The following is a 15,130-nucleotide window of genomic DNA, read 5'->3' as shown; positions in this document are numbered from 1 at the left end:
CACTGTAAACTAATCCCTTATCTCCTTTAAACTGAGCTCATCAATACTTCTCACAGATAGGGCCCTTGAGATCATGCCTATGAATATCATATTATTTGATTCCACAAATATTTGATTGGTGTTTAATACTTATATCTTGGGGCGCCTGGGTGGCGCAGTCGGTTAAGCGTCCGACTTCAGCCAGGTCACGATCTCACGGTCGGTGAGTTCGAGCCCCGCGTCAGGCTCTGGGCTGATGGCTCGGAGCCTGGAGCCTGTTTCCGATTCTGTGTCTCCCTCTCTCTCTGTCCCTCCCCCGTTCATGCTCTGTCTCTCTCTGTCCCAAAAATAAATAAACGTTGAAAAAAAAAAAATTTAAAAAAAAAAAAAATACTTATATCTTGCACACAGACATGAAATTCTACTCCAAGAAGAAGTGTAAAATTATATGAAAAAAAAAAAAAAAGAAGGGAAAAGTAATGAGATTCTATGAATTTAGAAATTTGGAGCTTTCTACCACATAGGCATTAAGCAAGTCCATTTCAACTCTAAGTTTATAATTTCAATTTGCACAATGCATATGTTTTTTTTTTAGAATCTTATGATGAAACATGGCAGTAAACAGAATCGCATTTATTGTTGGAAGGATCTGGGAACAATGTTAAAAGAAAGGCTAATAAGAAGGTAGAAGGATTCTAGAAACTATATAATTACTAATAATAGAAAATATTTGTGAGAAAATTATATCCAACTAGATGGCTACCTATTAGCTGAATTTTTTCTAAATTTCTTTGCATTCCAAAGTCAAGCCTAATATGTTAAGTCATACTTTCTACACCTATGTTCTTTTTTTCTTTTCTCCATACCTTTCTCCAGTTATAAAGACAGTTATTATTAAGTTGTACTGAATAACTCACTGGTGATTTCTATCCTTTTCCTAGAGTCATAAATACCTACCGATATCAGATATAAAAGTGTATATTAGTCACTTAATTAGAAACCTAAAGGTATAGTTATAGACAATGGCATACACACACACACACACACACACACAAGAATGAGACAAAAGTATAGATAGCAAGAATGAGTACATGAATTCATTCTCTCTGAATTCATTAATTCTCCATTAATACTAAACTAAAATATGGTTTTACACTACTTTGCCAGTGTAACTACCAACTCAAAACAAGCAATTCTACATTTAATACGAGCAGAGTATTAGTAGATTTGCTTTAATTCCATAAGAAAAAATAAAAAATGTCTCTATAGAAAGAATAGAGAATAAATTCTCAAACAGATATAACTTAGCTTGTTATTTGCCTATTATTTGAGCAGAATAAGAGGAGCTATGCGTTAAATAAACTAAAAGCACACCCAGTAACAGTATAGGAGTAGGAAGCCTAGAAAATAAGAGATATAGCTTACAAATAAAGACTTAAAGCCCAAACAAATAAATGACTATCTACCCCTGAGCCATTTATTATTACCCTCAAAGAACTGTGACAATTCTGATGCTGTCTCTTCAATTTAGGACACATTTAAATTAAACTTCTTATTACCACTGCAGGGCTTTAAATAGTTTCTTTCCTTTTGTTGCCACTCAGGCTGTTCTTTTTCTTTATTTCTGGCCTTGCACATTTAACATAATATTTGAAACCACAAAGGTTCTTTTTAAGAGAAGCCATCCTAGCTGCTGTGTCAGCAGAGGATTTTGACAGTTTTAATTTACTTTCAGGAAAGGAACAGTGTGAAACAAACACTTTCCATGTGTTATTTGTAACTTTGCTTACGTAGGAATTTAAAGAATGTGTTCATATTTTCTAATTTTTCAAATAATTATTTCTTTTTTTTTTTTTTTTTTTTTAAATTTTTTTTTTTTTTTCAACGTTTATTTATTTTTGGGACAGAGAGAGACAGAGCATGAACGGGGGAGGGACAGAGAGAGAGGGAGACACAGAATCGGAAACAGGCTCCAGGCTCTGAGCCATCAGCCCAGAGCCTGACGCGGGGCTCGAACTCACGGACCGTGAGATCGTGACCTGGCTGAAGTCGGACGCTTAACCGACTGCGCCACCCAGGCGCCCCTCAAATAATTATTTCTTATTTAACTTATAAACTGCCTACAAATGATAGATGTTTGATTAAATTATTTCCTAAATGCTTAATTTTAGACTTGTCCTAAAATGTTATTAATTACCTAAAGACCAATTTCCACGATTGGTTAGGAAATATGAGAGAAAGGGTAAATGTTAGGCAAAACTCAAAGACACATTATAATGACAAAGTGAAGCAATAGTATCAATAAATACCTGAGATCTAAAAAAGTCAATTTTTGAAGCATGCATAAATCCAAGGATATGGAGGAAAGCCTATTAAAACTGAGATTGACATCAGAAACCATTTCCTTCAGTTCCACAATCCTGAAACAAAGAACATTTTAAAATTTTAGCCCTTGAATTTACTGTCAGAACTTCAAAACTATAAGCAGACCATGGCGGGGGGGGGAAACTCTGATATAATTTTTGCTAATTAAGATTTTTCTAGGGGCGCCTGGGTGGCTCAGTTGGTTATTGTCTGACTTTGGCTCAGGTCATGATGTTACGGCTCATGAGTTCAGGCCCTGCATTGGGCTCTGTGCTGATAGCTCAGAGCCTGGAGACTGCTTCAGATTCTGTGTCTCCCTTTCTCTCTGCCCTCTCCCACTCATGCTGTCTCACTCTCTCAAAAATAAATACATTAAAAATTGAAAAAATAGGGGCGCCTGGGTGGCTCAGTTGGTTGAGCGTCCGACTTCAGCTCAGGTCATGATCTCACAGCTCGTGAGTTCGAGCCCCGCGTCGGGCTCTGTGCTGACCGCTCAGAGCCTGGAGCCTGCTTCTGCTTCTGTGTCTCCCTCTCTCTCTGCCCCTAACCCACTCACATTCTGTCTCTGTCTCTCTCAATAATAAATAAACATTAAAAAAAAAATTAAAAAATAAAATTAAAAAAATAAAATAAAAAGATTTTCCGTAACTTTTACTCTTCTCACAAAATTTCAGTTTAGATGTGTATTCTGTATTATAGTTTTCTTTTTAGACTGCATAATACAATATTCTCAGTATCTGAGTACTTCACAATCTTTTCTATGATATGTCAACATTTTCAAGTATAGATGATATGTCAACATTTTCAAGTATAGTATTTTTTGTCCAAATTATCATTAATCATGAATGGAAGAAAACATTAAGTTAATTCCTAGGTTTGGTGTCACAGCTAAGCAATTTAAGTCAAAGACTTAAATGTTTCTAAGCAAGCCTAATCAACATTAGTCATTTTAAAGCATGCTACTAACTATAAGAACAAAAAATGTTATGGGGCGCCTGGGTGGCTCAGTCGGTTAAGCGTCCAACTTTGGCTCAGGTCATGATCTCGCGGTCTGTGAGTTCGAGCCCCGTGTCGGTCTCTGTGCTGAATGCTCAGAGCCTGGAGCCTGTTTCAGATTCTGTGTCTCCCTCTCTCTCTGACCCTCCCCCGTTCATGCTCTGTCTCTCTCTGTCTCAAAAATAAATAAACGTTAGGGGCGCCTGGGTTAAGCGCAGGGGCCCTGGGTTAAGGGCGCAGTCGGTTAAGCGTCCGACTTCAGCCAGGTCACGATCTCGCGGTCCGTGAGTTCGAGCCCCGCATCAGGCTCTGGACTGATGGCTCGGAGCCTGGAGCCTGTTTCCGATTCTGTGTCCCCCTCTCTCTCTGCCCCTCCCCCGTTCATGCTCTGTCTCTCTCTGTCCCAAAAATAAATAAAAAACGTTGAAAAAAAAATTTAAAAAAATAAATAAATAAATAAATAAATAAACGTTAAAAAAAAATTAGAAGAAAAAAAAAGAACAAAAAATGTTATATACAATTTGCTTAGAAATGTAAGTTAAGCTATAACTATAAATCATTTTTTTCTATCGTATTAGCAAACTGAAGAAAGAAAGTTATCAGCTGCTAAAGAAAGATGAGTTTGGATAAGTAACTGATAAGAAAATTTTGGAAAGTTTTTGGATATTTGAATTGAGAGTCATACCCCTTTTAGGAATTCTCCTGGAAACCTGGCCTAAAGAAACAGAATGTTTTGCTTTACTTATTGCCATAATTAACCTATGGTATATAGATGAATTAGATTTTATTTTTATTATTATTTTTTTTAGAGAGCAATACAGAGTGCGAACAGGGTAAAAGGGCAGAGAGAGAGAAAGAGAGAGAGAGAGAGAGACAGAGAGACAGAGAGACAGAGAGACAGAGAGAGAGAATCCCAAGCAGGCTCCACATTCACCATGGAGCTTGACACAGGGCTCAATCCCACAACCCTGGGATCATGACCCAAGCTGAAATCAAAGTCTGACGCTCAACTGACTGAGCCACCCAAGTGTCCACAGATAAATTAGATTTTAAAAGTATTGTTTACAACATAGGGAAACACTTATAACATATAAACCAGCTGGGATACAAATGGTATATATAAATCTAAATGGGAAATAGCTTGAAATAAAACATGCCATGAATAGAATAAATCAGAATAAATCAATAAATAGAAATGATCTGTCCCTTCATTTAGTTCAAATGTTTATGAATAAGTATTATTTTCACAATCAGGAAATAATATAGTGAAAACTCTGACCTGTGAAATAAAAATTTAAGAAAGAGGGAAAATGACTCCGAAACTCTAGATCAAGGTATGTCTTTACTATCTTTCTTCTTTGGCTCTCTAAATTGCAAAAAAAAAAATATGAGGAACTAACAGAGGTAACAGAAAACCATACTGTTGTGCATACGAACAACCAGATTGTCAGGTAAAACGAAAAAGTAAGTTATAAGGTGATATCTTTTAACTCCTTCCATCTTCATTCCCAGTTTTGATCCAGGATCTCCAAGGCAAACTTATCCTGAGAGCAAATCTAAGTGCTTAGTTATTCTGTCAAATACACTCTGAGCCCTTTAAACAAGAGATGAACTAGTTCTCCTTTAGCAACAGAATCTCAAAGTTCTGTTTTAAGATCAAAGTCTTTTAAGATCTGTGTTCTCTGGGGTGCCTCATGGCTCAGTTGGTTAAGCATCCAACTTTTGGTTTCAGCTCAGGTCATGAGCTCATGGTTTGTGAGTTCAAGCCTCGTGTCAGGCTCTGTGCTGACAATGCAGAACCTCCTTGGGATTCTCTCTCTCCCTCTCTCTCTCTGCCCCTCCCCTGCTTGTGATATCTCTCTCTCTCTCTCTCTCAAAAATAAACTTAAAAAAAAAAAAATCTGCATTCTTCAAACTATGGTCTGTAAAATAGAAAGCAAGTTATACTTTGTCTGACTTTAAAAATTTTGAACATCTAAAAATTTTTTTGGCAGTCAGATGAAAGCCATTTTATTTTCCCACTCTTTTTTTTTTTTTTTTTCCCTAATACTTAAGTGCTTACTAAGTGGTAGGCACTGGTTAAATGCTTTGTGGGGATTATGTCATTTAATTCTTATAAAACAGGGACTTTATGTCTTCACAGGTAGGAAAACTAAGAGCAGCTAGTTAACCTGTTCAAAGCCACACAGCTCACAGATCTGGGATACAGATATATGCAATGACTCCGCTGTCCAAGTTCTTTATCATTTCACCATTCTGTCTCCCATATTGTTGTTTTCATTGCAAGGTTACTTGTCAACTTTCTTTGGGTATACAGATTACTGTAAGCTAACAATCATTTTAAAAGTTCAATATCATGAGGGTGCCTGGGTGGCTCAGTCAGTTGAGAGTCCGACTCTTGGTTTCATTATCTCACACAATGAGTTTGAGCACTGCATCAGGCTCTGCTTTGATAGCAAGGAGCCCGCTTAGGATTCTGTGTCTTCCTTCCTCCCTGCTCCTCCCTGCTCACACTTTCTCTCTCTCTCTCTCTCTCAAAAATAAATAAACATTAAAAAACATATATATATATAAATTAAAAGTTCAACATTATAGTAAACTAATTTTCTCTCATAACTTAAAGATTTTGCTATAATTAATATCAACAAAGATACACTGAATAATACAAAGTACAATGCACATGCACTAATATTCGGAAGTCAAGAATTCTTTTTTGGGAGGAAAATATTAATAGGATTCAATCTGTTTTGCTTTTACTATCAATGGAAAAATTCAGTGGCTTGGTAATTCATTAACATGAAGCTCAAAATGAAAATTCCTATTAAGCCACACGGACCTGGCTTTGGACTGTATCTTAAAAATGTTCTCTAGGGGCGCCTGGGTGGCTTGGTCGGTTAAGCATCCGACTTCAGCTCAGGTCATGATCTCATGGTCCGTGAGTTCGAGCCCCGCATCGGGCTCTGTGCTAACAGCTCAGAGCCTGGAGCCTGTTTCCAATTCTGTGTCTCCCTCTCTCTCTGCCCCTCCCCTGTTCATGCTCTGTCTCTCTCTGTCTCAAAAATAAATAAACGTTAAAAAAAAAAAAAAAAAAAAAAAAAATGTTCTCTAATATTTCATTACATGGAAAAAGTAACTTATACTTTTAATAATTCTAATGACTACTTATAGGTATATTATATAATAGATATAATAATTCTAATACCTATTTATATTATATCTAATACTTATCAGTAATTCTAATACCTAAAATTCTAATACCTATACCTGTACACCTCTCAGGACAAATGTTAATATGTCTCAGAGAATACTTAGGTGAATTTTGCTAAATCCTTCAAGTAACATTAATGAAGAAAACTATACATATACTTTCAAGTTAAAAAACTGTGAAAAATAATAATTCTTGGCACTGAGGTGCAAAAACCACTGAGAATGAGTCACAACTTAATAGAAATGACATGATGAGCAATTCTCACCTTTTAGGAATTTCACATAGCTGATTCTTACTGAAGTTAACAGAAGTGACAATGTTGCTTTTTACTGCGTCAAATACTTCATCAGGAATCAAAGTTGTTTGTTTATCACTAAATGGAAAATGGTTTAAAATGCATCATTCTTAACAGTCCAGGAAGATATGATCATTACTTTTCACTTTTAAAGGACTTTAAAGATTTTATAAGATTTTTCAAGGCAGTTGGCTATGAAGAACATTTTGAAGTTCTGTAAAGAATGCCACAAAAACCTGCCAACTCACAAAATGTTCACCATTAAGAATTCAGACAACATGTTGTATCATAATACATTGTATCATACCTTCTGAGCATTCACATACTCCATGTGAATAAAAACAGATATATCTTCAGAGTCTAAGATGCTTAGAAGCCATATAGTAAATGGACAGTAATCAGTAAATGGATTCCTCTACCTCAGAATAGAACTAAAGCTATAATTTTAAAACTGTTGTCATCCCTTTTCTAAAAATCTCAAACAGGGGCTATTTGCCAATTTTATGTGGTTTACAGTTAACTGCAAGGTAACAATAATTTTTTAAAAGTTCAACATTATACTAAACTGTTTTCTCATAACCTCAACCAATTTCTCCCTCCGTTAGCATGTGACAAAGTAGACAGGATAGTGGCCTTCGACTAAACTATCCCTGGTCTTACCATTAAGGGAGCTTTGTAACTTACTTTCTCTTAGCCTCAGTTCTGTGAAATTGAATCTAAAGAGTTATTCATTGTTATGTGTGCCAGAAGTTTTGCAAATGTATAATGTATACTGTAAATAAATTTCCTTTTCAATTAAGTATACATTTAATCTTAAATGAAATATAGTAGTACTCTGACATTTGCAGATTTACTAATTTGTTGTTATAATTAGCCATTTACATTCTTCTTTTACAATTTTCAATGCCTAATATGCCATCGCTTAAAATAATTGTTGATGGAATGCTAAATTAATGACTATATGGACAAGAAAACAATTATTACATATAATGTGTAATATGGAGGAACTTATTAGAAAGGCGTTGTAATATAGATAGATAAAAAGACAGCCAAAATTTCAGTTTTTACGCCTTCGACTTCTGCTTTCAGGCCCTATTTTCTATTGTGCAGATGTAGTATTTTTATCTTTTCCATCAGAAATGCTCAAGTCACAGGGAACTGGTTTAATCAAATGCTAAAGATTCACACTCAAAAAATTTAGTTCAAGGCATTTATGCCTTGAGATTGGGACTTCATTTATATTTTAAATGGAATACTCCTTTCCAATTAAAGTCTCTGAGGAAAATAAATTACAATAAATTTAGAATCAAAACAATCTAAGATGTATGGTCTTCAGTGCTATCTTTATAACACTCTTGTGATATCTATGACTTTAAAAAGTGGGAATGGTTATCTTAAATAAAATTGTCTCAGTATTACTTTATAGACTGTTTGTAAGATTAAAAGCAACAGCATCTGTAAAATATCTAGTACAGTGCCCAGCATAGAATAGGAACTCAATAAATGGTACCCATTTATTGGATTGAAGGAATGGTGGAGGGAATAAAGGCAGAGAAAAAATAAATTCTAAGGAGGAATCGAGTCTGTCTTATCATCATTTGGTGTATTATGACACCTAGCATAGGATTTGATACCTATTAGGTTCGAAAATATCTACTGAATAAATGGATATATTATGTGTAATATAAGACATGCTAAGTCTCCATGCTATGCTATGAGAGAAGAAGGATACAAATTTAAGTATGGAAGAGTACTATCTTGTGTTATAGTGTCAAAAAAGGAAGTTGGCTTAGAGCAGTGATTTCTACATACACAGGAGAGTGTCAGACTAGAGGTAAAAACGTTAATGAAACAACAGATCTGAAATAGAAATTGTATCCTGACTGCTAAGAAGATGGTTCCTACTGATACAGTAAGGCAAAGAGGCTAGACACTGATGCTGGCTGTTAGGTAACTAAATAAATAAATCTAGTCACCTGACTTGAATCTGAGTCTGTATTCTTTTGTATTACCGTTATAATACCCAGACACAAGCCAATCAGTGTAGGAGCTTTGACAGTATTGATTACTTTTATCATTGTTGCCTAGATAGTATTGAAAAAAGACTTGCCAACCCCTCCCAACCTGTACATAGGTATCTTCTTTCCCAGTTGAATAAACTTCCATAATATAAAAAAGGTTAGGCTTTTGTCTCAATTTATATAACAGTATTACAATTGTTTCAGGTTTAATATAAGTATACTAGAGCATAATATTAGGCTCCAGTATATTAGATTTATATGCTCTATAATATTAGATTTATTAATGGGTACAATCTCTCAAGCTTTGCCTGCTTGAAGTCTTCATTAACTAAATGATACTTACTTACTAACACAGACCCCTGCAATATAAAATTCTTTCTTGATGCTGGTTACTGAGTCAAAATTTATTACCAACCAGTACTGTCACTCTTTTATTTTTGATAATAATAAAATATTCTTTATTATAATAATTTCAATATTAATAACCATCTATATACCTCTTAAGTGTAATAAACACAAAGCACCTAAGGAATGGGCATTTAAGTTCACTGTACTTTTAATATGCTTTTATCTCATCACTGATTTTACAATTGCTATTACTTTAAGTACTAACGCACTCTGATGAATTCTCCCTTAACAACTGTCCTTTTATCTGAAGGATTATTTCTCAAAGTTTCCTATGTGTTATGCAGTATTTAAGAAAATTACATACCTATAGTCTAGTATTTTTAATGTGACGATAGTGTGTACATTGACTCTGGATTCACTTGGTAGTGTCATGGCAGTCTCAGTAACAGGATCACTTTGGCTAGGTTCATCATCTGGCAAGAAACAAATTATAAAAAATCAATATTCATAGTACAAAGTCATTTTTAAATTTTCGAAAATATGTAAAAATGGTATGCGTGATTTCTAAATTATTATTGGTGAGAATGTCTTTAGTCATATACTGTATTTCCAATGACTCAAATCTGGGTCTAGAACTTAATATTCAATTAATAGAAAGTAGATAACATTACTACTATAAGGCTTTAAAATATTTTAATAAATCTTACCATAAGGAAATTTAGGAGTAGGAAAGAACCTTCAAAGAATAACAACAATCTCTCAGAACAAACAATGACACTAAACTTCCTTCTTAAGAAAAATACTATGGTCTATTAGAAGAAATTTGTTAACAAAGGAAAAGTATTATTTCCCACAAATGTCTACCAAATATGCATATGCCTATCTTCTCAGTTTAGGACACAAGGAAACTGATTATTCTCAATCACTTACAACCTGGCAATTTACATAATCAAGTAAGCTTTTGGTACGTTATTTATGTTGAGTTTTTCTTAGCAAATGCAAGATTTTATTTTCAATAGATGTTTTCTAACATATATGCATACTCACACATTCACACACAATCAACCTCCTCACTAGTCTCCAGACACTGTTTAACACTGCCATCATATGGTAGAAAGAGCAAAACAAACACAAATCATACATTTTAAAAAGAAATGGCTTTACGATTTTTTGACAAGAGACCACAGCAATCTAGACAAGAGCAAAAAAGACAATTTTCAACAACATGAAAAAAATAAAATAGTCTTAGCATTCCATGTTAAGACAAGAAGGCATACTAAAAGAATACAAAAAAAATTAGTAGTATCCCTGGGAAATTAATGAACATTTGTTTAATACTATAAAGTACATTTCTCTTGCATAGAGCTCATCAGTTATTCACTAATCAACAATCATTAAACTAGTATTTCTTATGCAAATATATGGATATTTTATTTATAGAAGTAGCACAAAATAAAAGACAGTATCAAATAGAAATAGAAGACATCAAGATAAATATTAGCATTAAGTAAATGCTTTGGTATTTAGAAGTACCCTGGCAGTTTGGTTATGTCACTTTAAAGAGTATGTAATATATATATTGCCAAATTATACCAGCAGATAGAAAACATCAAACCAGCAACAAAACCCAGCATTATTTTTTACATATACATGTACACTAGCATGATTGCATACTAAGAGTATTCCCAACACTTTCCAATGAGCTATTTTTATTTATTTTTTTAACGTTTATTTTTGAGACAGAGAGAGACAGAGCATGAATGGGGGAGGGTCAGAGAGAGAGGGAGACACGGAATCTGAAATAGGCTCCAGGCTCTGAGCTGTTAGCACAGAGCCCAATGCGGGGCTCGAACTCACGGACCGCGAGATCATGACCTGAGCTGAAGTCGGACGCTTAACCAACTGAGCCACCAGGAGCCCCTGGGCTATTTTTAATAATCAGCACCAAGGAGAATGTAAAGAGGGAAACTATTATCCTTTGGGAAGGGACTATGAAAGAAATGGATTTTCTTCTCATATATTTTTGTATGTTGGTTGAATTTTTATCATCAGCATTTACTGACCTTTTAACTAAAAAACCTAAGATGGCAATATTCCCTTAATTGATCTACAGAGTCAATGTAATCCCTATCAGAATCCCAGCTGATTTCTTTGTAGAAATCAAAAAAAATGATTCTAAAATTCATGCGGGATTGCAAGAAACCCACAATAGCTAAAACAAGCCTGAGAAAAAAAGAATAAAGAATTTATACTTCCCGATTTCAAAACTTCCTACAAATCAATGGTAATCAAGATATTGTGGTACTGGCACAGTATAGACATACAGATCCATGCAATAAAACTGACAGTCCAGAATGAACCCTGTATTTATGGTCAACTGATTTTCAACAAAAATGACAAAACCATTCAATAAGGAAAAAATAGTATTTTCAACAAATGGTGCAAGGAAACTAAATAACCACATGGAGAAGAAATAAATTGGAATCTTATCTCATATCATATATAAAAATTAACTCGAATCAAATACTTCAGTATAAAAAATGAGTCAAATACTTCAATATAAAATCAAAACCTTAAAAAAAACACAAAGGAAATAGTTTTCACAAAAAAGATTTTTGCAAAGGATTTTCAGATGTGAAACCAAAAGCATAAGCAAAAAAGAAACAAAAACAGATAAATTAACTTTATCAAAATAAAAAGACAAAAATAAAAATTTGTTTCAAAGGACAGTACCAAAAAATGAAAAACCAAACCCACAGAGGACTAGATATATGCAAATCATATATCTGACAAGAGATACAAAAGAACTACTACAACTCAATAATAAAAAGATAAAAAATTAAAAATTGGGGGCACCTGGATGGCTCAGTTGGATAAACATCTGACTCTTCCATGATCTCACAGTTTGTGAGATCAAGCCCTGCATTGGGCTCTGTGCTGACACTGTGGAGCTTACTTGGGATTCCCTCCCTTCCTCCCTCCCTCTCTCTCTCTCTCCTTCAAAATAAATCAACTTTAAAAAAAAAATTAAAAATTGGGCAAAGGATCTGAACAGACATTTCTCCAAAGATGTACAAACGGCCAATAAGTACATGAAAAGATATTCAACATCATTAGTCATCAGGGAAATGCACATCAAATCTAGAGTGAGATACCACTTCACAACCACCAGTGCATCTAGAATCAGAAAGTCAGAAAACAACAAGTGTTGGTGAGGATGTGAAAGAATCAGAACCCTCATGCAATGCTGATAAGAATGGAAACTGGTGCAGCTGCTTTGTAAAATAGTCTGGCAGTTCCTGAAATGACTAAACATAAAATTACCATTGATCTAGCAATTCCACTCCTAGATATATACACAAGAGAAATGAAAACACATGCTCACACTGAAACTTGTAAATAATTGTGTATAACAGCATTATCCATAATAGCCAAAGGGTATGGAAATTCTTTTTGAGGTAATGAAAATGTTCTAAAATTGACAACTCTGTGCCCACAAATTTAGTAACCTAGATGAAAAAAGACCAATTTCTTGAAAGACACAATCTGCCAAAACCCACACAAAAGAAACATACAACCTGAATGGGCCTGTATCTATAAAAGAAATTCAACCAATATTTAATAACCTTCCAAAACAGAAAGCAACAGGTCCAAATGGGTTCACTGGTGAATTCTACCTAACATTTAAGGAAGAAATTATATCAATTTTTCAATCTCTTTCACAAGCTAGAAACAGAGGGAATACTTCCTAACTTATTCTACAAGGCCAACAGTTATCCTAAAAGCAAAACCAGAAAAGATATGACAAGAAACTAGAAAGCATTATCTTTCATGAATATACATGTAAAATTCCTCAACAAAATAATAGCAAATTGAATTTTAAAAAGTATTTAAAAAATTATACACTGTGACCAAGTGGGATTTGACCCAGGTATACAAGTCTAGTTCAACACTCAAAAATCAATCAATGCACTGCTTCATATCAAAAGGCTAAAAAAGAAAAATTACACAGTCATATCAATAAATGCACAAAAAAAAATCTGAAAAATGCCAACACCCATTTATGATAAAAACTCTCAGTAAACTAGGAATAGAGGAGAACCTTCTCAACTTAAGAATATCTACAAAAAACCTACAACTCACATCATAACTTGGTGAGAAACTTGAAGCTTTCCCCCTAAGATTAGGTACAAGGTAAGAAAGCCCCCACTCACCACTCCTTTTGAACATTATACTGGAAGTCCTTGGCAATGCAATAGGTAAGTAAATGAAATAAAAAGAATATAAACTGGGAAGGAGGGCATAAAATATTCTTTGTCCACAGATGACATGATCTAGGTAGAAAATCCAAAAGATGTGACAAGAAAAACCCCTGAAACTGGTAAGTGATTATAATAAGGTTGCAGGATACAAGGTTAACATACAAAAGTAAATTGCTTTCTTTTATATCAATAATGAACAAGTAAAATCTGAAATTAATAACACAATACCAATTACAATTACATTAGCATCAAATGAAACGAAATGGTTACATATAAATCCAACAAAATATGTATATGAATTCTATGAGGAAAACTACAAAACTATGATGAATGTAATCAAAGAACTAAGAGAGATATTCCACGTTCATGGATAAAAGGACTCAATATTGGCAAGATGTTTATATAGAGCTGCAAAAGACTCAGAAGAGCCAGCACAGTATTGATGGAGAAGAACAAAGTTGGAGGACTGACATTATCCAATTGGAAGACTTACAATAAAGCTACAGTAATCAAGACAGTGTGAAATTGACAAAAGAACAAAGAGATCAATAGAACAGAACAGAGAGCCTATAAATAGATCTCCATTAACACACTCAATTCATCTTTGACAAAGCAGCAAAAGCTATAAAAACAACGGAGCAAAGAGGGCCTCTTCCACAGTGGTGCTGAAACATCAGAAGATCCATGTGCAAAAAAGAATAGATTTATTCATAATTGCCAAAATCTGGAAGCAACCAACGTATCCTTTAGTAGGGTAAATAAATAAACTGTACTACATCCAGACAATGGAAATATTATTCAGTGCTTAAAAAAAAGAACTGTCATGCCATGAAAAGGCATGGTGGATGCATAAATGCATGCTACAAAGTGAAAGAAGCAAATCTGAAAGATTCTAATTACATGACATTCTGAAAAAGGCAAAATTATGGAAACAGGGAAAAGATCAGAGATGGGTGATAAGGGGATGACAGGATAAACAGGCAGATCACAGAAGATTTTTAGGGCAGTAAAAATACTTTGTATATTACAATGGTAGATATATAACGGTTGTCCAAATCCGTAGAATACACTACACCAAGAGTGAACTCTAAGGTAACTATGGACTTGGGAAGATTACGTGTCAATGTAGGTTCATCCTTAGTTAAAAAAAAAAAAAAAAAAAAAAAAAAAAAAAAACAAATGTATCATTTAGGTAAGGGATGTTGATAATGGGGGAAGCTATGCATATGTGTGGGCAGAGGATATAGGGGAATATCTGTACCTTCCTCTCAATTTTGCTGTAAACCTAAAACTACCCTAAAAAATTTAGTTTTTAAAAAATGTTTGGATTATTCTGATATGACACCTAACTGATTATTTCAGAATAATTACATTTTTCTGGGAGAGAAAGCATACCTAGAAATTGGCAGGAAATGAAAGTCTTACAAAATTATGTTAATTTATTGGAAGGTCAAGGTGGAAAATGGAAATTGCTGAAGCATTCAATTACCTTATTCATTTTTTTTAATGTTTTATTTATTTATTTTGAGAAAGAGAGTGCTCAAGTGCAAGCAGGAAAAGAACAAAGAGAGAGAGAGAAAGACAGAGACAGAGAGAGAGAAAATCCCAAGCAGGTTCCACGCTGTTAGCAAAGAGTGGGGCTCGATCCCAGAAACCA

The 15,130-nt window shown here is 34.3% G+C and overlaps 1 protein-coding gene across 2 annotated transcripts in view; it reads right to left on the bottom strand.

The window, feature by feature from the left end:
- The window catches only part of LRRC40 (leucine rich repeat containing 40), a 49,311-nt gene that overhangs the window by 7,772 nt on the left and 26,409 nt on the right, over positions 1 to 15,130 (bottom strand). For both annotated transcript variants that reach the window (XM_060625490.3, XM_060625489.3), the window contains exons 10-12: positions 9,576 to 9,684; positions 6,813 to 6,920; positions 2,289 to 2,399 (exon numbers count right to left, since the gene is read on the bottom strand). In XM_060625490.3, the coding sequence (XP_060481473.1) occupies positions 2,289 to 2,399; positions 6,813 to 6,920; positions 9,576 to 9,684 (328 nt within the window). The remainder of the gene's footprint in view (positions 1 to 2,288; positions 2,400 to 6,812; positions 6,921 to 9,575; positions 9,685 to 15,130) is intronic.

This window comes from Panthera onca, chromosome C1, assembly GCF_046562875.1.
Source record: "Panthera onca isolate mPanOnc1 chromosome C1, mPanOnc1 haplotype 2, whole genome shotgun sequence".
In the NCBI taxonomy this organism is placed as follows: domain Eukaryota; kingdom Metazoa; phylum Chordata; class Mammalia; order Carnivora; family Felidae; genus Panthera; species Panthera onca.
This window is presented reverse-complemented; position numbering and strand designations above follow the sequence as displayed.